Raw genomic sequence first — 25,230 nt, 5'->3', positions numbered from 1 at the left:
TATCCAATAGCTGGAGGTAATACAGTACGGGAAGACAAGTCACGAAACAGACTACTGTACATACAATAACATTACCAAAAGTACGTGGCCACCTGACAGATTCGTCCGTCAGAACGCCAGATGGTGAAGTGTGATTCATCACTCCAGAGAACGTGTTTCCACTGCTCCGGAGTCCAATAGAGGTGAGTTTTACACCACTCCAGCCGACGCTTGGCAATATGAGGCTTGTGTGCGGCTGCTCGGCCATGGAAACCCATTTCATGAAGCTCCTGACGAACAGACAGCTCTTGTGCTGAAGTTGCTTCCAGAGGCAGTTTGGAACTCAGTAGTGAGTGTTGCAACCGAGGACAGACGATTTTTACGCGCTACTCGCTTCAGAACTCGGTGGTTCCGTTCTGTGAGATTGTGTGGCCTACCACTCTGCGGCTGAGCCGTTGTTGCTCCTAGACGTTTCCACTTCACAATAACACCACTTACAGTTGATCCGAGGCAGAGCTAGCAGGGCAGAAATGTTACGAACTGACTCGTTGGAAAGGTGACTTCCCGTCGACGGTGCCACGTTGAAAGTCCCTGAGCTCGTCAGTAAAGGGCCATTCTACAGCCGATATGCCAATGTTTGTCTATGGAGATTGCATGGCTGCGTACTCGATTTTATACACCTTTCAGCAACGGGTGTGGCTGAAATATCCAAAACCCACTAATTTGAATGAGTGTACCGGTAAATGTATGTAAATGAGTTTGATAAGATGGCATTCTCTCACCATAAAATGGCTAGTATTTAAATATGACCAATGGGGTGAGACCACCTTTATGATTTCAGGTCAACCAGAATCACTAATTGTAGTAGCATTTGTTGGTAGCTCTCAGTCGGGCTGAATTAATACATGCATTTACATTGACCAACTTCATTTCATCTCTAAGTCGTCGATGTCCTCCTGGAACATACAGCGCCTTGCGAAAGTATTCACCCCCCTTGGCATTTCTCCTATTGTGTTGCACTTTCAACCTGGAATTAAAAATCTATTTTTGGGGGGAGGATGTATCATTTGATTTACACAACATGCCTACCACTTTGAAGATGCAAAACATTTTTTTGTGAAACAAAACAAATAAGACATAAAAAAACTGAAATCTTGAGCATAACTATTCACCCCAAAAACGCCAAGGGGGATGAATACTTTCGCAAGGTTCACGTAAGTAAAGAAACAAACACACTCCGTAAGCCAATCAGATTGATAAGATGACAATCTCTCACAAAATGGTGACTCAAGAATTTAAAGGGCCAGCGCATTTAAAATGTGATATCCTGTGTTTGATATATATTTCCACACTAATAGGTTAAAATAATACTGTGAAATTGCGAAAATTATGATCATGCCCATTTAGTGTAAGAGCTGTTTGAAAAGAACGAACAGAAATGTCTACCTGTTTTGGTGGGATGGAGTTTTGTCGTTCCACTGTGACATCACCAGGCGGTGAATTAGTTAATAGACCAGTCATACTACTACCTCCTCGAAATGGGACTAGGACTTACAGATGGTAAATTCTACCAGAAGGCAGTGGTAGCTTACTGGTAGCCTGCAGTCATACATGCAATTCTACACCAATTTACAAACATACATTTCTAGTAGAACGGGCGCTACTACCTCCTCTGTCCGGCGGAACGGACGCTACTACCTCCTCTGTCCGGCGGAACGGACGCTACTACCTCCTCTGTCCGGCGGAACGGACGCTACTACCTCCTCTGTCCGGCGGAACGGACGCTACTACCTCCTCTGTCCGGCGGAACGGACGCTACTACCTCCTCTGTCCGGCGGAACGGACGCTACTACCTCCTCTGTCCGGCGGAACGGACGCTACTACCTCCTCTGTCCGGCGGAACGGACGCTACTACCTCCTCTGTCCGGCGGAACGGACGCTACTACCTCCTCTGTCCGGCGGAACGGACGCTACTACCTCCTCTGTCCGGCGGAACGGACGCTACTACCTCCTCTGTCCAGCGGAACGGACGCTACTACCTCCTCTGTCCGGCGGAACGGACGCTACTACCTCCTCTGTCCGGCGGAACGGACGCTACTACCTCCTCTGTACTGCGGAACGGACGCTACTACCTCCTCTGTCCGGCGGAACGGACGCTACTACCTCCTCTCTCCGGCGGAACGGACGCTACTACCTCCTCTGTCCGGCGGAACGGACGCTACTACCTCCTCTGTCCGGCGGAACGGACGCTACGCCCTCCTCTGTCCGGCGGAACGGACGCTACTACCTCCTCTGTCCGGCGGAACGGACGCTACTACCTCCTCTGTCCGGCGGAACGGACGCTACTACCTCCTCTGTTCAGCGGAACGGACGCTACTACCTCCTCTCTCCAGTGGAACGGACGCTACTACCTCCTCTCTCCAGTGGAACGGACGCTACTACCTCCTCTCTCCAGTGGAACGGACGCTACTACCTCCTCTCTCCAGTGGAACGGACGCTACTACCTCCTCTCTCCAGTGGAACGGACGCTACTACCTCCTCTCTCCGGCGGAACGGACGCTACTACCTCCTCTGTCCGGCGGAACGGACGCTACTACCTCCTCTCTCCAGTGGAACGGACGCTACTACCTCCTCTCTCCAGTGGAACGGACGCTACTACCTCCTCTCTCCAGTGGAACGGACGCTACTACCTCCTCTCTCCAGTGGAACGGACGCTACTACCTCCTCTGTCCGGCGGAACGGACGCTACTACCTCCTCTCTCCAGTGGAACGGACGCTACTACCTCCTCTCTCCAGTGGAACGGACGCTACTACCTCCTCTCTCCGGAGGAACGGACGCTACTACCTCCTCTCTCCAGTGGAACGGACGCTACTACCTCCTCTCTCCAGTGGAACGGACGCTACTACCTCCTCTCTCCGGAGGAACGGACGCTACTACCTCCTCTCTCCAGTGGAACGGACGCTACTACCTCCTCTCTCCAGTGGAACGGACGCTACTACCTCCTCTCTCCAGTGGAACGGACGCTACTACCTCCTCTCTCCAGTGGAACGGACGCTACTACCTCCTCTCTCCAGTGGAACGGACGCTACTACCTCCTCTCTCCAGTGGAACGGACGCTACTACCTCCTCTTTCTTCTCTCTCTTCTTCTTGCGGGGCTGGTTGTCTCCGTCCTGAGAAGGGGCGTTGAGCTCACTGCCGTACTCCCGGATCAACCCCTCGATGGCCCCTTTCACTATCTGGTCACGGCGCTTTGTGTCCTCATCAAGATCCTCCTCCTCCTCTTCCTCTTCCTCCTCCTTGAGCCCGTCCTCTGACATGGCTCCCTATGAGACAGAAACAGAAAGCGGAGACGGATGGTTCTCATTATGAATTCCCATTTCTAATGGATATGATATTTACCTAAATGGAATCATAGGTTGTATCCCAAGTGGTGCAGCGGTCTAAGGCACTCCATCTCAGTGCTAGAGACGTCCCTACAGACACCCTGGTTCAAATCCAGGCTGTATCACAACCGGCCGTGATTGGGAGTCGCATAGGGCGGCACACAATTGGCCCAGCTTCTTCCCGGGTTTGGCCGGTGGTAGGCCGTCATTGTAAATAAGAATGTGTTCTTAACTGACTTGCCTCGTTAAATAAAAGGTTAAATTAAATATGTAATTAAATCTGAGTCGGTCCTTCATCACCTCTGATGATAGACAGGACATAGGTCTACTGATCACCCCATGTTCTGTGTGTGTGTGTGTGTTCACCCCGTTGGAGTTCCTCTTCCTAGCTTTCCATTCTTCAAGCTGGGCCTTGGTCTTAGCATCCACCTTGACCAGCAGCTTCTTGTCTCCCAGCAACAGCTCATGTAGCAGACGAAGGGAACGCAGGGTGGACTCTGGCTCCTTGTACTCACAGAAACCAAACGCTACAGAGACACAGACAGAGAGGAAGGGAGCGAGGGAGATAGAGAGAGTGAAAGAGAGAGAGCGAAAGAGAGAGGAAGGGAGCGAGGGAGAAAGAGAGAGAGCGAAAGAGAGAGGAAGGGAGCGAGGGAGAAAGAGAGAGAGCGAAAGAGAGGGGAAGGGAGCGAGGGAGAAAGAGAGAGAGCGAAAGAGAGAGGAAGGGAGCGAGGGAGAAAGAGAGAGAGCGAAAGAGAGAGGAGGGGAGCGAGGGAGAAAGAGAGAGAGCGAAAGAGAGAGGAGGGGAGCGAGGGAGAAAGAGAGAGAGCGAAAGAGAGAGGAAGGGAGCGAGGGAGAAAGAGAGAGAGCGAAAGAGAGAGGAAGGGAGCGAGGGAGAAAGAGAGAGAGCGAAAGAGAGAGGAAGGGAGCGAGGGAGAAAGAGAGAGAGCGAAAGAGAGAGGAAGGGAGCGAGGGAGAAAGAGAGAGAGCGAAAGAGAGAGGAAGGGAGCGAGGGAGAAAGAGAGAGAGCGAAAGAGAGAGGAAGGGAGCGAGGGAGAAAGAGAGAGAGCGAAAGAGAGAGGAAGGGAGCGAGGGAGAAAGAGAGAGAGCGAAAGAGAGAGGAAGGGAGCGAGGGAGAAAGAGAGAGAGCGAAAGAGAGAGGAAGGGAGCGAGGGAGAAAGAGAGAGAGCGAAAGAGAGAGGAAGGGAGCGAGGGAGAAAGAGAGAGAGCGAAAGAGAGAGGAAGGGAGCGAGGGAGAAAGAGAGAGAGCGAAAGAGAGAGGAAGGGAGCGAGGGAGAAAGAGAGAGAGCGAAAGAGAGAGGAAGGGAGCGAGGGAGAAAGAGAGAGAGCGAAAGAGAGAGGAAGGGAGCGAGGGAGAAAGAGAGAGAGCGAAAGAGAGAGGAAGGGAGCGAGGGAGAAAGAGAGAGAGCGAAAGAGAGAGGAAGGGAGCGAGGGAGAAAGAGAGAGAGCGAAAGAGAGAGGAAGGGAGCGAGGGAGAAAGAGAGAGAGCGAAAGAGAGAGGAAGGGAGCGAGGGAGAAAGAGAGAGAGCGAAAGAGAGAGGAAGGGAGCGAGGGAGAAAGAGAGAGAGCGAAAGAGAGAGGAAGGGAGCGAGGGAGAAAGAGAGAGAGCGAAAGAGAGAGGAAGGGAGCGAGGGAGAAAGAGAGAGAGCGAAAGAGAGAGGAAGGGAGCGAGGGAGAAAGAGAGAGAGCGAAAGAGAGAGGAAGGGAGCGAGGGAGAAAGAGAGAGAGCGAAAGAGAGAGGAAGGGAGCGAGGGAGAAAGAGAGAGAGCGAAAGAGAGAGGAAGGGAGCGAGGGAGAAAGAGAGATAGCGAAAGAGAGAGGAAGGGAGCGAGGGAGAAAGAGAGAGAGCGAAAGAGAGAGGAAGGGAGCGAGGGAGAAAGAGAGAGAGCGAAAGAGAGAGGAAGGGAGCGAGGGAGAAAGAGAGAGAGCGAAAGAGAGAGGAAGGGAGCGAGGGAGAAAGAGAGAGAGCGAAAGAGAGAGGAAGGGAGCGAGGGAGAAAGAGAGAGAGCAAAAGAGAGAGGAAGGGAGCGAGGGAGAAAGAGAGCGAAAGAGAGAGGAAGGGGGCGAGGGAGAAAGAGAGCGAGCGATAGAGAGAGGAAGGGAGCGAGGGAGAAAGAGAGAGCGAAAGAGAGAGGAAGGGGGCGAGGGAGGAAGAGAGCGAGCGATAGAGAGAGGAAGGGAGCGAGGGAGAAAGAGTGAGCGATAGAGAGAGGAAGGGAGAGAGGGAGGGAGAAAGAGAGCGAGCGATAGAGAGAGGAAGGGAGCGAGGGAGAAAGAAAGAGAGTGAAAGAGAGAGGGGAGCGAGGGAGAAAGAGAGAGAGTGAAAGAGAGGAGGGGAGCGAGGGAGAAAGAGAGAGAGTGAAAGAGAGTGAAAGAGAGAGGAAGGGAGCGAGGGAGAAAGAGAGAGTGAAAGAGAGAGGAGGGAGCGAGGGAGAAAGAGAGAGAGTGAAAGAGAGAGAGGGGGGAGGGGGAGACGGAGAGAGAGAGAGAGAGAGAGAGAGAGAGAGAGAGAGAGAGAGAGGAAGGGAGCGAGGGAGAAAGAGAGAGAGAGAGTGAAAGAGAGAGGGGGGAGGGGAAGATGGAGACGGGGGAGAGAGAGAGAGAGAGAGAGAGAGAGAGAGAGAGACATGGAAGATGTCACTAACGTTACAAACAGAGAGTGGTTACTAGTGTACACTCAGGTGGGGAAAAGACAGGACAAGAGTACCGAACATCAGCGATCAAAAAAAAAAGTGCATTTGTTTCTAAAAACCCATCTGTTGTACAGAACTAGAGCCAACTCCTTAACTAAACATGAAGCTGGTCTCATCACCTCACTATGTAAACAGTCATCATGAGGCTGGTCAACCATGACATTCTAGAGACGTGGTGGTAACAACACGGTAACAACACGGTAACAACACGGGCTTGGCGGTAACAACACGGTAACAACACGGGCTTGGAGGTAACAACACGGTAACAACACGGGCTTGGAGGTAACAACACGGTAACAACACGGGCTTGGAGGTAACAACACGGTAACAACACGGGCTTGGAGGTAACAACATGGTAACAACACAGGCTTGGAGGTAACAACACGGGCTTGGCGGTAACAACACGGTAACAACACAGGCTTGGAGGTAACAACACGGTAACAACACGGGCTTGGCGGTAACAACACGGTAACAACACGGGCTTGGCGGTAACAACACGGTAACAACACGGTAACAACACCGGCTTGGAGGTAACAACACGGGCTTGGCGGTAACAACACGGTAACAACACAGGCTTGGAGGTAACAACACAGTAACAACACGGGCTTGGCGGTAACAACACGGGCTTGGAGGTAACAACACGGTAACAACACGGGCTTGGAGGTAACAACACGGTAACAACACGGGCTTGGCGGTAACAACACGGTAACAACACGGGCTTGGCGGTAACAACACGGGCTTGGAGGTAACAACACGGTAACAACACGGGCTTGGCGGTAACAACACGGTAACAACACGGTAACAACACGGGCTTGGAGGTAACAACAAGGTAACAACACGGGCTTGGCGGTAACAACACGGGCTTGGAGGTAACAACACGGTAACAACACGGGCTTGGAGGTAACAACAAGGTAACAACACAGGCTTGGCGGTAACAACACAGGCTTGGAGGTAACAACACAGGCTTGGAGGTAACAACACGGTAACAACACGGTAACAACACGGGCTTGGCGGGTAACAACACGGTAACAACACGGGCTTGGCAGTAACAACACGGTAACAACACGGTAACAACACGGGCTTGGAGGTAACAACACGGTAACAACACGGGCTTGGAGGTAACAACACGGTAACAACACGGGCTTGGAGGTAACAACACGGTAACAACACGGGCTTGGAGGTAACAACACGGTAACAACACAACAAGGAAAGGGGGGAAAGTATAGTAGAAGTATTGTACCTGTTTTGTTTTTACCTTGCAGTTTCCCAGAAGCCCCTTGGACCCTCTTCCAGCTCAGGACCAGGCCACATTTCTACAGGATGGAGGAAAGGAGGGGACCTCATCTGAGACTAAACACCAATGTCAGAGTGATCCATCATCATTCAATCACATTACTTAATATTAGAAGTCGACCTCTACTTAATATATGCCCTTTTTATGTAAAACGGTTGTCTCAAAGTGTTTTACATTTTAACACGGACTAGAACCCAAAGAACAGGCAGAAGAAAAGTGCCCAAAGGAAAAATAAAACGCAAGAAGAACCAGAACAAACACAAACTAGAAATGGGTCATTTTCTTGAAGATACATTATGTGTGGGGTTTACAGTAATATGACTGAAACTCATATTGATCTCAGATGGATTGTCTGGGGCCAAAGTTAACCCTTTCATGTCAGAAAGTCATGACCATCATGTTTTTAGGGAAAGAGGATCATTTTGTACATTTTGCGAGTTTGACCAATTCCAGTCCCGTTGCTGAAGGACTCCGGGGGATTCTCTTCTCTATAATGAATTTATTTTATTTATTATGCTGACATCATCAAAACTATCATTTTTCACCTCTAGAAATGAGCCCAATAACATATTGGTAAAAATTATTTTTAAATATTGGACCATGGATATGGGGCTCCCGAGTGGCGCAGGGGTCTAAAGGCACTGCATCTCAGTGCTTGAGGCGCCACTACAGACACCCTGGTTCGAATCCAGGCTGTATCACAACCGGCCGTGATCGGGAGTCCCATAGGGCTGCGCACAATTGGCCAAGCGTCATCCGGGTTTGGCCAGTGTAGGGTGTCATTGTAAATAACAATTTGCTCTTAACAGACTTGCTTAATTAAATAAAGGTTAAATGAAATACAAATAATATAGCCCAGGGTTCTCTAATATTGTACCTGGAGAGCTACCGTTCTGTAGGTTTTTGCTCCAACCCTAATCTAGTGCACCTGATTCTAATAATTAGCTGGTTGACAAGATTAATCAGGTTTGTAACAACTGGGTTTGGCCCGAAAACATACAGGAGGGTATCTCTCCAGGAACAGGGTTGGAGAGTCCTGGACTAGATAGATGTCAACCTACAGTAGATATCTCTCCAGGAACAGGGTTGGAGAGCCCTGGACTAGATAGATGTAAACCTACAGGAGGGTCTCTCTCCAGGAACAGGGTTGGAGAGCCCTGGACTAGATAGATGTAAACCTACGGTAGGTATCTCTCCAGGAACAGGGTTGGAGAGCCCTTGCCTAGATAGATGTAAACCTAAAGTAGGTATCTCTCCAGGAACAGGGTTGGAGAGCCCTGGACTAGATAGATGTAAACCTACAGTAGGTATCTCTCCGGGAACAGGGTTGGAGAGCCCTGGACTAGATAGATGTAAACCTACAGGAGGGTCTCTCTCCAGGAACAGGGTTGGAGAGCCCTGGACTAGATAGATGTAAACCTACAGGAGGGTCTCTCTCCAGGAACAGGGTTGGAGAGCCCTGGACTAGATAGATGTAAACCTACAGTAGGTATCTCTCCAGGAACAGGGTTGGAGAGCCCTGGTCTAGATAGATGTAAACCTACAGTAGGTATCTCTCCAGGAACAGGGTTGGAGAGCCCTGGACTAGATCAATATAAACCTACAGTAGGTATCTCTCCGGGAACAGGGTTGGAGAGCCCTGGACTAGATAGATGTAAACCTACAGGAGGGTCTCTCTCCAGGAACAGGGTTGGAGAGCCCTGGTCTAGATAGATGTAAACCTACAGTAGGTATCTCTCCGGGAACAGGGTTGGAGAGCCCTGGACTAGATAGATGTAAACCTACAGTAGGTATCTCTCCAGGAACAGGGTTGGAGAGCCCTGGTCTAGATAGATGTAAACCTACAGTAGGTATCTCTCCAGGAACAGGGTTGGAGAGCCCTGGACTAGATCAATATAAACCTACAGTAGGTATCTCTCCGGGAACAGGGTTGGAGAGCCCTTGCCTAGATAGATGTAAACCTACAGTAGGTATCTCTCCAGGAACAGGGTTGGAGAGCCCTGGTCTAGATAGATGTAAACCTACAGTAGGTATCTCTCCAGGAACAGGGTTGGAGAGCCCTGGACTAGACTTGCAACTTCAATGCTCCTCGATAGGAATATTTATCTGGCATTGGACAAGTCGACTAAGTAAACAGGCCAACTATTCTATAGGGTTGGCCGAGTTTGTTCTTAATAACAACATTACATGCAAAAATAGTCGACTGGAAAGGTACATCCTGAGACCTGAGTGATAAAGTAGAGGCTTTGAATGACTTTGCCAGCAGGCTACATTAGGCTACACACCACTGTCTGAGTGGAGCGCCGCGTGGTAAGCATTACAGATGGTTTGATTCCTTTCATCTGAACATCGGAGTGTCAGCAACAATCATGCATGTCAGTGCCGTGCACACAGCGTAACAGAGAAAATGTCATATTTGAGAACACATTAGGGAATATATTTATTTGGGAATATATTTAATAAAGGGAATATATTTATTCAGGATTATATTTAATAAAGGGAATATATTTATTTGGGATTATATTTAATAAAGGGAATATATTTATTCAGGATTATATTTAATAAAGGGAATATATTTATTCAGGATTATATTTAATAAAGGGAATATATTTAATAAAGGGAATATATTTAATAAAGGGAATATATTTAATAAAGGGAATATATTTAATAAAGGGAATATATTTAATAAAGGGAATATATTTAATAAAGGGAATATATTTAATAAAGGGATTATATTTAATAAAGGGAATATATTTAATAAAGGGAATATATTTAATAAAGGGAATATATTTAATAAAGGGAATATATTTAATAAAGGGAATATATTTAATAAAGGGAATATATTTAATAAAGGGAATATATTTAATAAAGGGAATATATTTAATAAAGGGAATATATTTAATAAAGGGAATATATTTAATAAAGGGAATATATTTAATAAAGGGAATATATTTAATAAAGGGATTATATTTAATAAAGGGATTATATTTAATAAAGGGAATATATTTAATAAAGGGATTATATTTAATAAAGGGAATATATTTAATAAAGGGAATATATTTAATAAAGGGAATATATTTAATAAAGGGAATATATTTAATAAAGGGAATATATTTAATAAAGGGAATATATTTAATAAAGGGAATATATTTAATAAAGGGATTATATTTAATAAAGGGATTATATTTAATAAAGGGAATATATTTAATAAAGGGATTATATTTAATAAAGGGAATATATTTAATAAAGGGAATATATTTAATAAAGGGAATATATTTAATAAAGGGAATATATTTAATAAAGGGAATATATTTAATAAAGGGAATATATTTAATAAAGGGAATATATTTAATAAAGGGAATATATTTAATAAAGGGATTATATTTAATAAAGGGATTATATTTATTCAGGAATATATTTAATAAAGGGAATATATTTATTCAGGATTATATTTTGTAGAACAGACATGCTTCTGTATTAGGCTATGTGATCTCCATACCCCCCTCTGTGTGATCTCCATACCCCCCCCTGTGTGTTCTCCATACCCCCCTCTGTGTGATCTCAAAAACGACCTCTCCAGAATCCATATGACGGAAATCCGTCACAGTGACTGAGAGCTTTAACCCCCGTGTGTGATCTCCACACCCCCCCCTCTGTGTGATCTCCACACCCCCCCCCCTCTGTGTGACTGAGAGCTTTAACCCCCGTGTGTGAGACTTGGTTAAGCTGAACAAAAGTATTATTTCTATATAAAATTCTAACCCGTGTTTCCAATCCCAGGCTTGCTTACCGCTAGCAGCTGTCTGACCAGCATGTCTGAAGCCTTCTCGGAGATGTTCCCTACAAACACTGTGGTGGTGGGACCACTGCCCCCCTCCTGGTTCTCCTTGGCTCTGACTGGGTTCAGCTCTTTCCTCTGAGCAGGAGGCTTCTGGACCATAGACACTGTGGTAGGAACCAGGACCTGCAATACAACACAATACACACATTAGGAAATAGAGTTGTCTGCCAGCCAGTGTGATGAACGTATACCTGTGTGTGTGTGTGTGTGTGTGTGTGTGTGTGTGTGTGTGTGTGTGTGTGTGTGTGTGTGTGTGTGTGTGAATAACAGTTCAAGCTCACCGTAGGTGCAGAGGTCATTATCCCCATGTGGACTGGAATCATGGGCGTACCTGGAAGAAAACCGAGAGACATCATCATAATCTATCACCTTCAAACTCTCCCCTCGGTAGAGCTGAATATCAATATCCCTTAAAGTGGACGAAGAATGTTCTGATATCAATGAAATATGTTTGCTAATATGGGAGATTGTTAATGGGACAATTGATGAGGGGCGGCAGGGTAGCCTAGTGGTTAGAGCGCTGGACTAATAACCGGAAGGTTGCAAGTTCAAACCCCCGAGCTGACAAGGTACTGCCCCTGAACAAGGCAGTTAACCCACTGTTCCTAGGCCATCATTGAAAAATACGAATTTGTTCTTAACTGACTTGCCTAGTTAAATAATGGTAAATTAAATAAAAATGACTACAACAAACTAGTTGTTTGAAATATCTTTTTTTTTTTTTACGGTGGTGCACATTAATGTTATAAACGTATCGTTCCATGTATCGTAATCGCATCAATTCAGGCAATGTTTTGCGCTATGGATATTTGTCCATATTGCCCAGCTCTACTAGACTTTAACCCACCTGCTGGGACTCCCTGGGGGAACCCTGCGAAGTGGGGAGGGCGAATCCCGGGGGGCAACTGGGGGAGGCGGTTCAGGTGAGGGGGGTACGACATCTTGGGAGGCGGAGTGACCTGGGGGAACAAGAAGAGACGCACAGGTTTAGGGACTACCATGGGGGTACCCATGGATAGATTCTGGCCTGCGGGGATAAACTAGCTAGGCTGGCTATACCGGCTAGCTTAGGTTACTGCTATCCTTAGGTATTTGGTTAGCCTACACAACCTAAAAAAAAAATCCATGCATTTAAACATAGAATAGAAGGTTCAATTCTACATACTGGCTGGTTAGCTAGCTAATCAATACAACAACATTGATTTCACATTCCCTGCTAGTTCACATTCCCTGCTGGCTGGTAGATACCACCGCTACCACGCAAGTTAGCTAGCTAGCTAACGTTATGGACTATTTACTAAAATAGTTTAGTGTTAACATACCTGAAAACAGGCGTCGTGCACACAATGTACTCGTGTAATCAACGTATTATATCTGTTTTCATATAAGTCAGTCTAAATTACTATATGAACGATATTTGATCGGTCTTTCAATAGCTAACTTGCTAGCTACGTTATGCCTCTAACAAGGACCTGTGTTTTTTGCAATGCATTGTGGGATATGCCATTGAAACATAAATTAAAAAGTTTACAATTGTTCAACACTTGGGGGCGACAGGGGTACATACCGGTCCAAAATACCCCTGTTTATTATATATAGTACGGTACCCTGGCCCCATACCACCGTTTAGTTTTTTTCATGTTTTTGCTCCATAACATGTCAACGGAACAGACACAAACCACTGTGTTTAGGTGATGAGAAGCTGTACCCATGGGCAACGTTCTGTTACATTATGTTCTTCAATAACAACAACACAATTCATCTAAATTATTGTATTTCCACAAAATAAAACAATGGTTGACTTTTACTGTATAGCCCATAATAAAAATATACCTATTTGCTATTTTAATAAGCCTATCCTAGCCCCCCCCCCCCCCCCTCAAAAAAAAAACAGGCTTATTGAAAGAGCAAATTGGTATATGGTCAATCGGTCGCACTCCAATGCAAGTAAACAGAGGGTACAGACTGATATCTAATATGTTTTTCACAACTATGGAAAGCAGACATCGAGGTCAAGCAACATGTTTGGCAACCGCAGTTTGCTGTGTTGGTGGAAATTTCCGCCCCTGCGAAATTGCGGGATCATGGGTGCGTTTCAGAAACACAAGACACTCCTTCGGAACAAACCCATCTATTGGACTCATCTCATTGGCTTGTGCGAAGGTGTGGCATGCGGTATTGACGCACGTTCCCCAATGAGGTTTGTCCTGTGTAGGCCGTCATTGTAAATAATAATTTGTTCTTAATTAACTGACGTGCCTAATTAAATAAAGGTTCAATCATGATTTGGGGTTTAAAAATAATAATAATTATAATTATAATTATACTGCCCAGTGATGCTTAGAAACAAATGAAGGATTACACATTTCAGTTGATCGTGCTCTTGGCATCCTCTCATGAATATTAATGAGATCAAAGGGGAGCATAAGACCAGCCCCCGGTAGAGCATCAACATCATAAGAGAGAGGGGGGGATCTTACAGAAGACCTTTTGAATCGCAGCCTTGGTCGTTAAACGGCTGTTATCAATTATTTTGAAGTTAACGGATAAATTAAATAGGATTTAAACATGACTTTAAGAGGGCCACTGTGTCGTCTCCTACGGACGCAACTCAACAATACCTGTCAGAGCAGAGCGCATTCTGTGGCTGTTTTAGGAGCACCATTCTCAAAAGGACAGGTAAGGAAAAAGCTCATATACTATTAGGATTAATTTATTTAATGATTATTTGATTGGGCTATTTCGTTTACCAGAATTATTGAACGTTGTCGTTTTTTCTTTTAGAAAAGGGGAGGGGTGGAAAATGGACCCAAAGCCATCAGAGATGCTGGTCTGATCGAGAGACTTTCACATCTGGGTAAGTGATGGAAAATCTTAAAATTATAAAACAAACTTAGAAATGTACTGGTGGATTAAAATAATTGTGTATAAAACCTATTCTAACCTTGAAATAGGTTAATGTTTTATGTGAGAGCTGCTTCCTCTTTTCCTTCTATTACGGGAAGTAAAAGCATTATGTATTACATCAGTCTGTTACAATAAATGGGTCTAAGCTAATGTTGCCAAACAAAGAAAACAATCATATTTAGGATATTGTTTAGACCTTGAATGCTGGCGATCTAAACAGATGTATTTATTTATTTTTAATCTAAAACGATTATTATCTCGTAAATAAAACGGTAAAAGAGCGGTTTTATTGGGCCACATGGGCGAGAAAGAATGAGCAAGTCTCTGCTGTCGTCACGCCTTACGCACATACAGAACCTTCCCCGAAAAAGCGAACTCTCTCCTCCCATGTAGGACTACAGCTCTCCCTTTGTACGCTCGCGACTATAATAGATTCATTGGAGGCCCTATCGCTGTCTTGAATGTTTGAAAGATGAAACGAAAAAAGTTTGTGTAAACCTAACAGTGAGATTATATCACCCATCCGGCTCCACGTGACTGCATACTGTAACGTTAATGTCTTTGGTAATATACAGACTGTGTTCCAATCCAGAGTAAACCATGGTCACAAATTGCCTCAGACAATATTCTTACACTTCCAAATACTTAATAATTAAATAATTAAAAGGGTCAGATCTTAATTGTGAAAAGATAAAATAATCTACACAGGCTAGGCTAGGCCACACAGAACGAGTTTTTCTCAGCAAAACAGTAGAGCAGTAAGTTGGTAAATCGTAGAACATTGTCCATGTGTGAGGCTACTTGTCTGCCTAAGGACACTATATGGACCGGGTCTTAGCAGAGGCTCATTCATTTCCTCAGACAAGATGATTCCACTTCTTAACCAATGGGATTATTGTCAGGTCATAAATAGCGAGTCCTATGATGTCCCAGAGAATGGCAAGTTCTCAGCACACACAACACAGCTGAATGAAGTGCAGCAAGCCTAGTTGAGTGTAAACGTTTAAGTGAGACACAAATGTTCCAGTGTAGAGAACGCCAGGTTCAGTTCTGGAATGTGCAAGTCATTTCCTGTAATCTTAGCTTCATCTCATCCCTGAGCACTCAGCTGTGGGACAGATCAACAGCTTGCACTCATGGTGCTTTTTTTTTGGGCAGTTACCCAATCAACCGTCCCACCCAGTCAACCATTCCCAGAGACGGTCTGTGGTGTAATATGAGAAGCCTATCTTTAGATGGTGTGTTTTCTCTCTCTCTCTCTGTTGTCGGATGTGGACCACTGGCATACTTTTAACAAGACATCAAACCCCATAAGAAACACCAACATTTTTAAATACACGAATCCAAGGGGATTTTATGGCATTTAAGTGCTTTTATTTTTAGTTTTATATGAGCCCAGACTACTGGTACATTTATAAGTATTTGTGACCTCTGTTGTAACTTGCAGCTCATTGGGAAAAAAATGTTCCGGTTTACTCATCCTTAAGGCCTTTAGTCAATCTTTGAGAACAATGCTCTGTTCATCTCCTGCTGTGTCCAAGCACGTGCCTTGTTGATATGACTCATGATCTCTTGTAAAATCATTCACTTGCTATGTAATATAGTGCTATTTCAGTTGTTTGAAAACGGGGACTTAAACTGCTGAGATGAGACGTTTATTAAAAACAAAAAGCATGAAAAGTAAATTAACTTTTTTTCTGATGCTAATTTGGCAACAAGGAGACTAAAAATGAAAATCCTCCTTTTAATATCTAGAAGACTGAGATGTTCAGTCATTGAAGACTGAGATGTTCAGTCATTGAAGACTGAGATGTTCAGTCATTGAAGACTGAGATGTTCAGTCATTGTGCACTTTTCAAGATGGGGAAACATCCCTTTGAACTGCATCGAATATCACTGACGTTGTGTCAAGTGTAAATACATACTGTATTAGATCATGATTGCATGAACAGAGATGCCCCCCCCCCCACCCCCTCCCGAGTACAGGATTCAGCTATTCCTGTCCAGCGGTCTAAGATGGGGGTGTGTTAGACATAACGAGGTACCACATTGGTCTTGATCAGCAAAGTAACTCTACACCCACCAATCCAGTGGAATATTGTCACCCACAGATGTTGTTTCAAATCCCTTGTTGACTTCAACTCGTAAGTCATTAGTCCGAGGTGCCGATACTAGTAGATTGGGGTGCATTGCAACTCAATTTCGTCGCAACCGTAGCAGTGGTAGCAGGGAGGTGATCTTGTCTTGGAGAAACCTGAGAGGACACACATGGGAAATGGGACACGTGGAAAGTAGTGCCCAGTCAGACATACAGGGGTTCCAGCTACAGCTTGAATGACTCCGTCTCGGGCAATCAGAGATGCTATGAGAGGGGGAGGGGGTGTAAAGAGAGCAAGGGTAGAGGGGGTTGGACATCAGAGCCTGGAGAAAGACCCTTTGGGGTGGCGAGTAACCTAGTGGTTAGAGAGTTGGGCCAGTAACCCGAAAGGTTGCTGGATCGAATCCCTGAGCTGACAAGGTAAAAATCTATCGTTCTTCCCCTGAGCAAGGCAGTTAATCTACTGTTCCCCTGTAGGCCGTCATTGTAACTAAGAATTTGTTCTTAACTGACTTGCCTAGTTAAATAAAGGTTAAAAAAATGTATATACAGTTGAAGTCAGAAGTTTACATGCACCTTAGCCAAATTCATTTAAACTCCGTTTTTCAAAATTCCTGACATTTCATCCTATTAAAAATTAATTGCCTGTCTTAGGTCTGTTAGGATCACGTTAGTTTAAGAATGTGAAATGTCAGAATAATAGTAGAGAGAATTATTTATTTCAGCTTTTATTTCTTTCATCACATTCCCAGTGGGTCAGAGGTTTACATACACTCAATTAGTATTTGGTAGCATTGCCTTTAAATTCTTTAACTTGGCTCAAAAGTTTCGGGTAGCCTTCCACAAGCTTCCCACAATAAGTTGTGTGAATTTTGGCCCATTCCTCCTGACAGAGCTGGTGTAACTGAGTCAGGTTTGTAGGCCTCCTTGCTCGCACACGCTTTTTCAGTTCTGCCCACAAATGTTCTATAGGATTGAGGTCAGGGCTTTGTGATGGCCACTCCAATACCTTGACTTTGTTGTCCTTAAGCCATTTTGCCACAACGTTGGAAGTATGCTTGGGGTCATTGTCCATTTGGAAGACCCATTTGCGACCAAGCTTTAACTCCTGACTGATATCTTGAGATGTTGCTTCAATATATCCACATAATTTTCCTGCCTCGTGATGCCATCTATTTTGTGAAGTGCACCAGTCCCTCCTGCAGCAAAGCACCCCCACAACATGATGCTGCTACCCCCGTGCTTCACGGTTGGGATGGTGTTCTTCGGCTTGCAAGCCTCCCCCTTTTTCCTCCAAACATAACGATGGTCATTAAGGCCAAACTTTTCCATTTTTGTTTCATCAGACCAGAGGACATTTTTCTAAAAAGTACGATCTTTGTCCCCATGTGTAGTTGCAAACCGAAGTCTGGCATTTTTATGGCGGTTTTGTAGCAGTGGCTTCTTTCTTGCTGAGCGGCCTTTCAGGTTATGTCGAAATAGCACTCGTTTTACTGTGGATATAGATACTTTGTACCTGTTTCCTCAGCATCTTCACAAGGTCATTTGCTGTTGTTCTGGGATTGATTTGCACTTTTCACACCAAAGTATGTTCATCTCTAGGAGACAGAACACGTCTCCTTCCTGAGCGGTATGACGGCTGCTTGGTCCCATCGTGTTTATACTTGCGTACTATTGTTTGTACCTTCAGGCGTTTAGAAATTGCTCCGAAGTAGGAACCAGACTTGTGGAGGTCTACAATTTTTTTCTGAGGTCTTGGCTGATTTCTTTTGATTTTCCCATGATGTCAAGCAAAGAGTCACTGAGTTTGAAGGTAGGCCTTGAAATACATCCACAGGTACACCTCCAATTGACTCAGCCTATCAGAAGCTTCTAAAGCCATGACATCATTTTCTGGAATTTTCCAAGCTGGTTTAAGGCACAGTCAACTTAGTGTATGTAAACTTCTGACCCACTGGAATTGAAATAATCTGTCTGTAAACAATTGTTGGAAAAAATGACATGTGTCATGCACAAAGTAGATGTCCTAACTGACTTGCCAAAACTATAGTTTGTTAACAAGACATTTGTGGAGTGGTTGAAAAACCTCAGACTTCAACTGTATATGTGTGTATATGTATGTATGTATATATGTATGTATGTGTGTGTGTAGCTTAATGTGACAGTGAAAATTCTGCCACAATCGTCTGGGCCACAAACTCACATCCCTTCAACACAACAAGCTCTAAAAGCAGCGTCCATCCAACAAACCCAGAAAAGCCAAGGCCTGTTTCTCGATCTGGGATCTAGATCCTTCTAGGTCTCAGGAATCCATCAGTTATGCACTTAGCCATGAACAATGTTCCTCCATTTGTTGTTAAATTAATCCAGTTTTAATTTTTTTAAAACAATAATGAATATAAAAAATAACTTTAATTTCCTCATCAGACATTTATTTAATTTCATTGTGCAGATTACCCAGTGCATGACATTTATGTGATTTCATTGTGCAGATTACCCAGTGCATGACTTCGGAGACCTGAGCTTCCAGTATCTGGAGAAGGACGAGCCCTACATGCACGTCCCCTTCCCTCGCACTGTGGGCAGAGCTAACAAACTGCTGTCAGGGGCCGTCAGCAACGCGGTGGGAGCCGGACACACTACCATCATGCTGGGAGGAGACCACAGGTACACATCAGAACAACAACCCTTCATGTTCTCGGAGAACACTGTGGTTATTTTAGCAACAGCGACTTATAGAACTGTCAACGTTGACAGTGTTAGGAAATGAAGTATTAGGCTTAGGACCCTAGACACAGCGAGAGTAAACTGGGTAAGCATATGATAGGGACAACATATAGGTCAGTGTTCCCAAAGAGGGTCGAATAATGGTGATTGGATACTAACTCACTTCCTGATCTCTCTCCTCGCAGCCTGGCCATTGGTTCAGTGGAAGGCCACGCCAAGCAGTGTCCTGACCTGTGTCTGATCTGGGTCGACGCCCACGCTGACATAAACACGCCCTTCACCTCTCCCTCAGGCAACCTCCACGGACAGTCGGTGGCCTTCATGCTCAAAGAGCTGCAGAACAAGGTCAGAGAACGGGGCCTTGGGGCATTCTCACTAGCCTGGTTCTTCCCCTGAGACATGCCTGTAGACTATTATAACTATCTGCCTGGTCCCAGATCTGTTCGTGCTGCATAACCTTCTTTAAGATACCATAGGAGTCTACAGCCATGTCTCAGGACAAGCCTGTTCCCAGATCTGTTCGTGCTGCATAACCTTCTTTTAGATACCATAGGAGTCTACAGCCATGTCTCAGGACAAGCCTGTTCCCAGATCTGTTCGTGCTGCATAACCTTCTTTTAGATACCATAGGAGTCTACAGCCATGTCTCAGGACAAGCCTGTTCCCAGATCTGTTCGTGCTGCATAACCTTCTTTTAGATACCATAGGAGTCTACAGCCATGTCTCAGGACAAGCCTGTTCCCAGATCTGTTCGTGCTGCATAACCTTCTTTTAGATACCATAGGAGTCTACAGCCATGTCTCAGGACAAGCCTGTTCCCAGATCTGTTCGTGCTGCATAACCTTCTTTTAGATACCATAGGAGTCTACAGCCATGTCTCAGGACAAGCCTGTTCCCAGATCTGTTCGTGCTGCATAACCTTCTTTTAGATACCATAGGAGTCTACAGCCATGTCTCAGGACAAGCCTGTTCCCAGATCTGTTTGTGCTGTGTAACCTACTCCTATTGGCATGTCATGTTCTGGGAGCAGGATATATTCTCACTACAACAATGCTACACTTTACGACAGTAAAACTCCTCTGCCCTGATACTCACCTCCTTGTTATTGTTGTCTGTAGATGCCAGAGCTCCCAGGGTTCTCCTGGGTGAAGCCCTTCCTGTCGGCTAAAGACCTGGTCTACATTGGCCTGAGAGACGTAGACCCGGGAGAGTAGTAAGTACACTTCTCTGTACACTACTAAGTACAATAATCTGGATTATAACACACAGTTAAACCCTTGGTTTAAGTAGTAGTATAGTAGTATTGCCGATTACAACAGGTGTAGACCGTACAGTGAAATGCTTTCTGAAAAGCCCCTAACCAACAATGCAGTTTAAATAAAATACAGATAAGAATAAGAGATAAAAGTAACAAGTAATTAAAGAGCAGCAGTAAAATAACAATAGTGAGACTATAGACAGGGTTGTACCAGTACAGAGTCAATGTGCGGGGGCACCGGTTAGTTGAGATAATATGTACATGTAGGTAGAGTTATTAAAGTGACTATGCATAGATGATAACAGAGAGCAGCAGTGGTGTAAAGAGAGGGAGGGGGGATGAAAATAGTCAACCTGTCAGAATGCTCTCGATGGTGCAGCTGTAGAACCTTTTGAGGATCTGAGGACCCATGCCAAATATTTTCAGTTTCCTGAGGGGGGAATAGGTTTTGTCGTGCCCTCTTCAAGACTGTCTTGGTGTGCTTGGACCATGATAGTTTGTTGGTGATGTGGACACCAAGGAACTTGAAGCTCTCAACCTGCTCAACTGCAGCCCTGTCGATGAGAATGGGGGCGTGCTCGGTCCTCCTTTTCCTGTAGTCCACAATCATCTGCTTTGTCTTGATCACGTTGAGGGAGAGGTTGTTGTCCTGGCAACACACTGCCAGGTTTCTGACCTCCTCTCTATAGGCTGTCTCGTCGTTGTCTGTGATAAGGCTGTTGTGTCGTCTGCAAACTTAATGATGGTGTTGGAGTCGTGCCTGGCTGTGCAGTCATGAGTGAACAGGGAGTACAGGAGGGGACTGGGCACGCACCCCTGAGGGTTCCCCTGTGTTGAGGATCAGCGTGGCGGATGTGTTGTTACCTACCCTTACCACCTGGGGGCGGCCCGTCAGGAAGTCCAGGATCCAGTTGTAGAGGGAGGTGTTTAGTCCCAAAATCATTAGCTTATTTATGAGCTTTGAGGGCACTATGGTGTAGAACGCTGAGCTGTAGTCAATGATGGTTTGCCGCCTCTGGATGGGCGTTTTCTTGTTTGCTTATGGCGGAATACAGCTCATTCAATGCTGTCTTAGTGCCAACCTCAGTCTGTGGTGGTATGTAGACAGCTACAAAAAACACAGATGAAAACTCTCTCTAGGTAGATAGTGTGGTCTAAAGCTTATCATGAGAAACTCTACCTCAGGTGAGCAATAGCTCGAGACTTCCTTAGATATCGTGCACCAGCTGTTATTTACAAAAATACATAGTCCGCCGCACCTTGTCTAACCAGACACCGCTGTTCTATCCTGCCGAGACAGTGTATAACAGCCAGCTAGCTGTATGTTGATAATGTCGTCGTTCAGCCACGACTCTGTGAAGCATAAGATATTACAGTTTTGAATGTCCCGTTGGTAGTTTAATCTTCCACGTAGGTCTTCTATTTTATTCTCCAAAGATTGAACGTTTGCTAGCAGAATGGAAGGAAGTGGCGGTTTATTCAATCGCCTAGGAATTCTCAGATGGCAGCCTGCCTTCTTGCCCCTTTTTCTCTTCCTCCTCTTCACGCAAATCACGGGGATCTGGGCCTGTTCCCGAGAAAGCAGTATATTGTTCGCGTCGGGCTCGTCAGACTCATTAAAGGCAAAAAATGATTCTGCTAGTCCATGCTGAGTAATCGCAGTCCTGATGTCTAGAAGTTATTTTCGGTCATAAGAGACGGTAGTGGCAAAATTATGTACAAAATAAGTTTAAAAAAATAATAAGTTACAAACAATGCAAATAAACAAACAAACAAACTTATAGCTGTAGTGTATTGTAGCAGTAGTATACACTTCCATTACATTTTAGTCATTAGCAGATACTCTTATCCAGAGTGACTCACAGTGCATTCAACTTAAGGTAGCTAGGTGGGACAACCACATACCAGTCATACCACAGGTAAACCACAGTCACTTGGTTTCGTCTTTGTGTTTCTGTATTCTGATAGTAAAGTTGATCTGGATAAGATTGTCTGCTAACTGACTCAAATATGAATTGACTTATTTTTTATTTACATCCAAATATACTTCCAGACATGATACTAATGACATTCTACTCTCCTTTCTCCTCACAGCGACATCCTGAAGGACTTGGGTGTCCAGTACTTCACAATGAGAGACATCGACAGGCTCGGCATCCAGAGAGTCATGGAAGTCACTTTCCACCACCTCTTGTCAAGGTCATTTAATTACACCATACCATTGTGGTCGATAGTTTGGATGTATTTAGCCATTGTGGTTGATCGTTTGGATGTATTTAGTTGACAATTTGGATGCATTCAGTTGACAGTTGAATTTGAGTTGAAAGTTGATTCGCAGAACTGTATTCCGAACCCGTTTTCTTCTTCTCTTGTCCAACAGGAAGCAGCGGCCGATCCATCTGAGTTTTGACATTGATGCGATGGACCCGTCTTTGGCCCCCGCCACAGGAACACCAGTGAACGGAGGACTGACCTACAGAGAAGGAATCTGGATCACAGAGGAGATCCACAACACAGGTATGTTAGGGCTATAATGATCCACAACACAGGTATGTTAGGGCTATAATGATCCACAACACAGGTATGTTAGGGCATGCTATAATGATCCACAACACAGGTATGTTAGGGCTATAATTATTCTGTTTTGAGAAGAGGGAGTTTAAAAAATATATATATTCACATGGCAGCCATACGTAGCCGATGTGAAATTGCTAGCTAGTTAGCGGTGGTGCGCGCTAATAGCATTTCAATCGGTGACGTCACTCGCTCTGAGACCTTGAAGTAGTGGTTCCCCCTTTGCTCTGCAAGGGCCGCGGCTTTTGTGGAGCGATGGGTAACGATGCTTCGAGGGGTGACTGTTGACGTGTGCAGAGCGTCCCTGGTTCGCGCCCGGGTCGGGGAGAGGGGACGGACGTAAGGTCTAAACTGTTACACATAGACACTGAAATACATGGATAATGATCAGAAATTTTTACTTCAAACAAAGAAACTGTCACACAAACACATTCAGAAGAAATAAGGAGGGAAGGTCTGTCGTTAAACTTGGAGAAGTTTCTTCAAGTAGGAATGAAGGATTGTTCTACTCCGTTATTTCACCAGCTGGGTGTTCTGTGGATGAAGGATGTAGGTAATGTTGTCAGTCTGGTGTAGAAGGATTGTTCTACTCGGTTATATCACCAGCTGGGAGTTCTGTGTGCAAGGAGTTTAGAATGTTTGATTTAGTTCCTCTAGGTTATGGCCGACTCTTGGTAGGATGAGAATAGTGGGTACGTAACCTTTATTATATTTATACTTGTGGTACGATGAGAATATAAACGTTGTCTAGGAAGTAACATTTCGATCTGAAACATTGTTCGACGTCCAGTTTCTTTGTTTGAAGTAAAATTTCTGATTTCTGTCTGCAACGTTCTACCAAAGGAACTGAAACTAATAGATTGTGTTTAATCTCCAGGGTTGTTGTCAGTGATGGACCTTGTTGAGGTCAACCCAGACCTGGGGGCGAGTCGTGAGGCGGTGGAGAGCACTGCTTCCATGGCGGTGGACGTCATCGCATCCGCCCTAGGGCAGACCCGCGAGGGAGGTCCCATCACTCAGGAGTCACAAACGCTTAAAGAGGACACGGAACAGCTCCGGCTCTAGAACACACAGCTTCTAGAACACACAGCTTCTAGAACACACAGCTTCTAGAACACACAGCTTCTAGAACACACAGCTTCTGGAACACACAGCTTCTGGAACACACAGCTTCTAGAAGACTAAGAACTTTCAACATGTGACCACTTGGCATTCCTGAATTCTAAAAGACTTTACATACACACACTGATGCAGTAGTTGGAAAGTGTTTTGTTACATCTTCTGTGTGTATGGTGCTGTATGGCAACCTGTCCAACAGACAGTCAAACTTCAATCATGACTGAACTTATAATAACTAATAAGCCCAATTAAAGGCTTCATACGCCTTATTTACTAAGATGACTTGAAAAACTTAGCCTGGGCCCAGATCTTTGCTATCATATCATCTGTTTGGCAGGACAAGGAATCGCACAAAATAGTCACACAAACAGACTGGTACCCAGGCTATAGAAAGCTCTCATCTAAAATGTCAACTGTAATTGATGTGATCAGCTGGTCTCCCTGGCCTTTGGAAAGACAGCCTCCCTAGCTCCACTAGGGAAATGTTGACTGTATTTGACTGTGATCAGCGGTATGCCATAGACATAGTGATCAGCGGTATGCCATAGACATAGTGATCAGCGGTATACCATAGACATAGTGATCAGCAGTGTGCCATAGACATAGTGATCAGCAGTGTGCCATAGACATAGTGATCAGTGGTATGCCATAGACATAGTGATCAGCGGTGTGCCATAGACATAGTGATCAGCGGTATGCCATACACTTTATTTAACTAGGCAAGTCAGTTAAGAACAAATTATTATTTTCAATGACGTCCTAGGTTAACTGCCTTGTTCAGGGGCAGAACGACAGATTTGTACCTTGTCAGCTCGGGGGATATGAACTTGCAACTTTTACGGTTGCTAGTCCAACGCTCTAACCACTAGGCCGCCTGCTGCCGGCTAGTTGCTGACGACTTGACCCTGCAGTTCTGTAATGGGGTTGTATGAAGCCGGACACAACGACAAGCATGAAACTGCCTCAAAACTACGTTTAGGTGCAGACTGTTATTATTACCCCAGACACTGTTTGGTTTGGACATATACCTCAGCTAAAATACGAAGTGGCTGTGCCAGTTGAGTTGTCGTAGGGATGCTGTGCCAGTTGAATTGTCGTAGGGATGCTGTGCCAGTTAAAGTTGTCGTAGGGATGCTGTGCCAGTTGAGTTGTCGTAGGGATGCTGTGCCAGTTGAGTTGTCGTAGGGATGCTGTGCCAGTTGGTAGGGATGCTGTGCCAGTTGAATTGCCATAGGGATGCTGTGCCAGTGGAGTTGTCGTAGGGATGCTGTGCCAGTTGGTAGGGATGCTGTGCCAGTTGAATTGTCGTAGGGATGCTGTGCCAGTTGAATTGT

The 25,230-nt window shown here is 45.1% G+C and overlaps 2 protein-coding genes across 2 annotated transcripts in view; one reads left to right on the top strand and one right to left on the bottom strand.

Moving 5' to 3' along the window:
* The window catches only part of LOC139402793 (RNA-binding protein 25-like), a 41,538-nt gene extending 28,872 nt beyond the window's left edge, over positions 1 to 12,666 (bottom strand). The window contains exons 1-7 of the mRNA XM_071146709.1: positions 12,536 to 12,666; positions 12,061 to 12,172; positions 11,495 to 11,544; positions 11,163 to 11,336; positions 7,334 to 7,391; positions 3,731 to 3,891; positions 3,104 to 3,304 (exon numbers count right to left, since the gene is read on the bottom strand). Coding sequence (XP_071002810.1) covers positions 3,104 to 3,304; positions 3,731 to 3,891; positions 7,334 to 7,391; positions 11,163 to 11,336; positions 11,495 to 11,544; positions 12,061 to 12,154 — 738 coding nt within the window. The 5' untranslated portion in view covers positions 12,155 to 12,172; positions 12,536 to 12,666. The remainder of the gene's footprint in view (positions 1 to 3,103; positions 3,305 to 3,730; positions 3,892 to 7,333; positions 7,392 to 11,162; positions 11,337 to 11,494; positions 11,545 to 12,060; positions 12,173 to 12,535) is intronic.
* A 1,000-nt stretch (positions 12,667 to 13,666) lies between these two features.
* On the top strand, positions 13,667 to 24,118 carry LOC139402792 (arginase-2, mitochondrial-like). Its single transcript, XM_071146708.1, has 8 exons — positions 13,667 to 13,892; positions 13,998 to 14,070; positions 18,711 to 18,885; positions 19,131 to 19,290; positions 20,064 to 20,158; positions 22,298 to 22,402; positions 22,584 to 22,720; positions 23,655 to 24,118. The coding sequence occupies exons 1-8, from the start codon at positions 13,782 to 13,784 to the stop codon at positions 23,840 to 23,842; spliced, it is 1,044 nt and encodes a 347-aa protein (XP_071002809.1). The 5' UTR covers positions 13,667 to 13,781; the 3' UTR covers positions 23,843 to 24,118.
* The last annotated feature ends 1,112 nt before the right edge of the window (positions 24,119 to 25,230 follow it).

Source organism: Oncorhynchus clarkii, unplaced genomic scaffold, assembly GCF_045791955.1.
Source record: "Oncorhynchus clarkii lewisi isolate Uvic-CL-2024 unplaced genomic scaffold, UVic_Ocla_1.0 unplaced_contig_1925_pilon_pilon, whole genome shotgun sequence".
Classification (NCBI taxonomy): Eukaryota; Metazoa; Chordata; class Actinopteri; order Salmoniformes; family Salmonidae; genus Oncorhynchus; species Oncorhynchus clarkii.
This window is presented reverse-complemented; position numbering and strand designations above follow the sequence as displayed.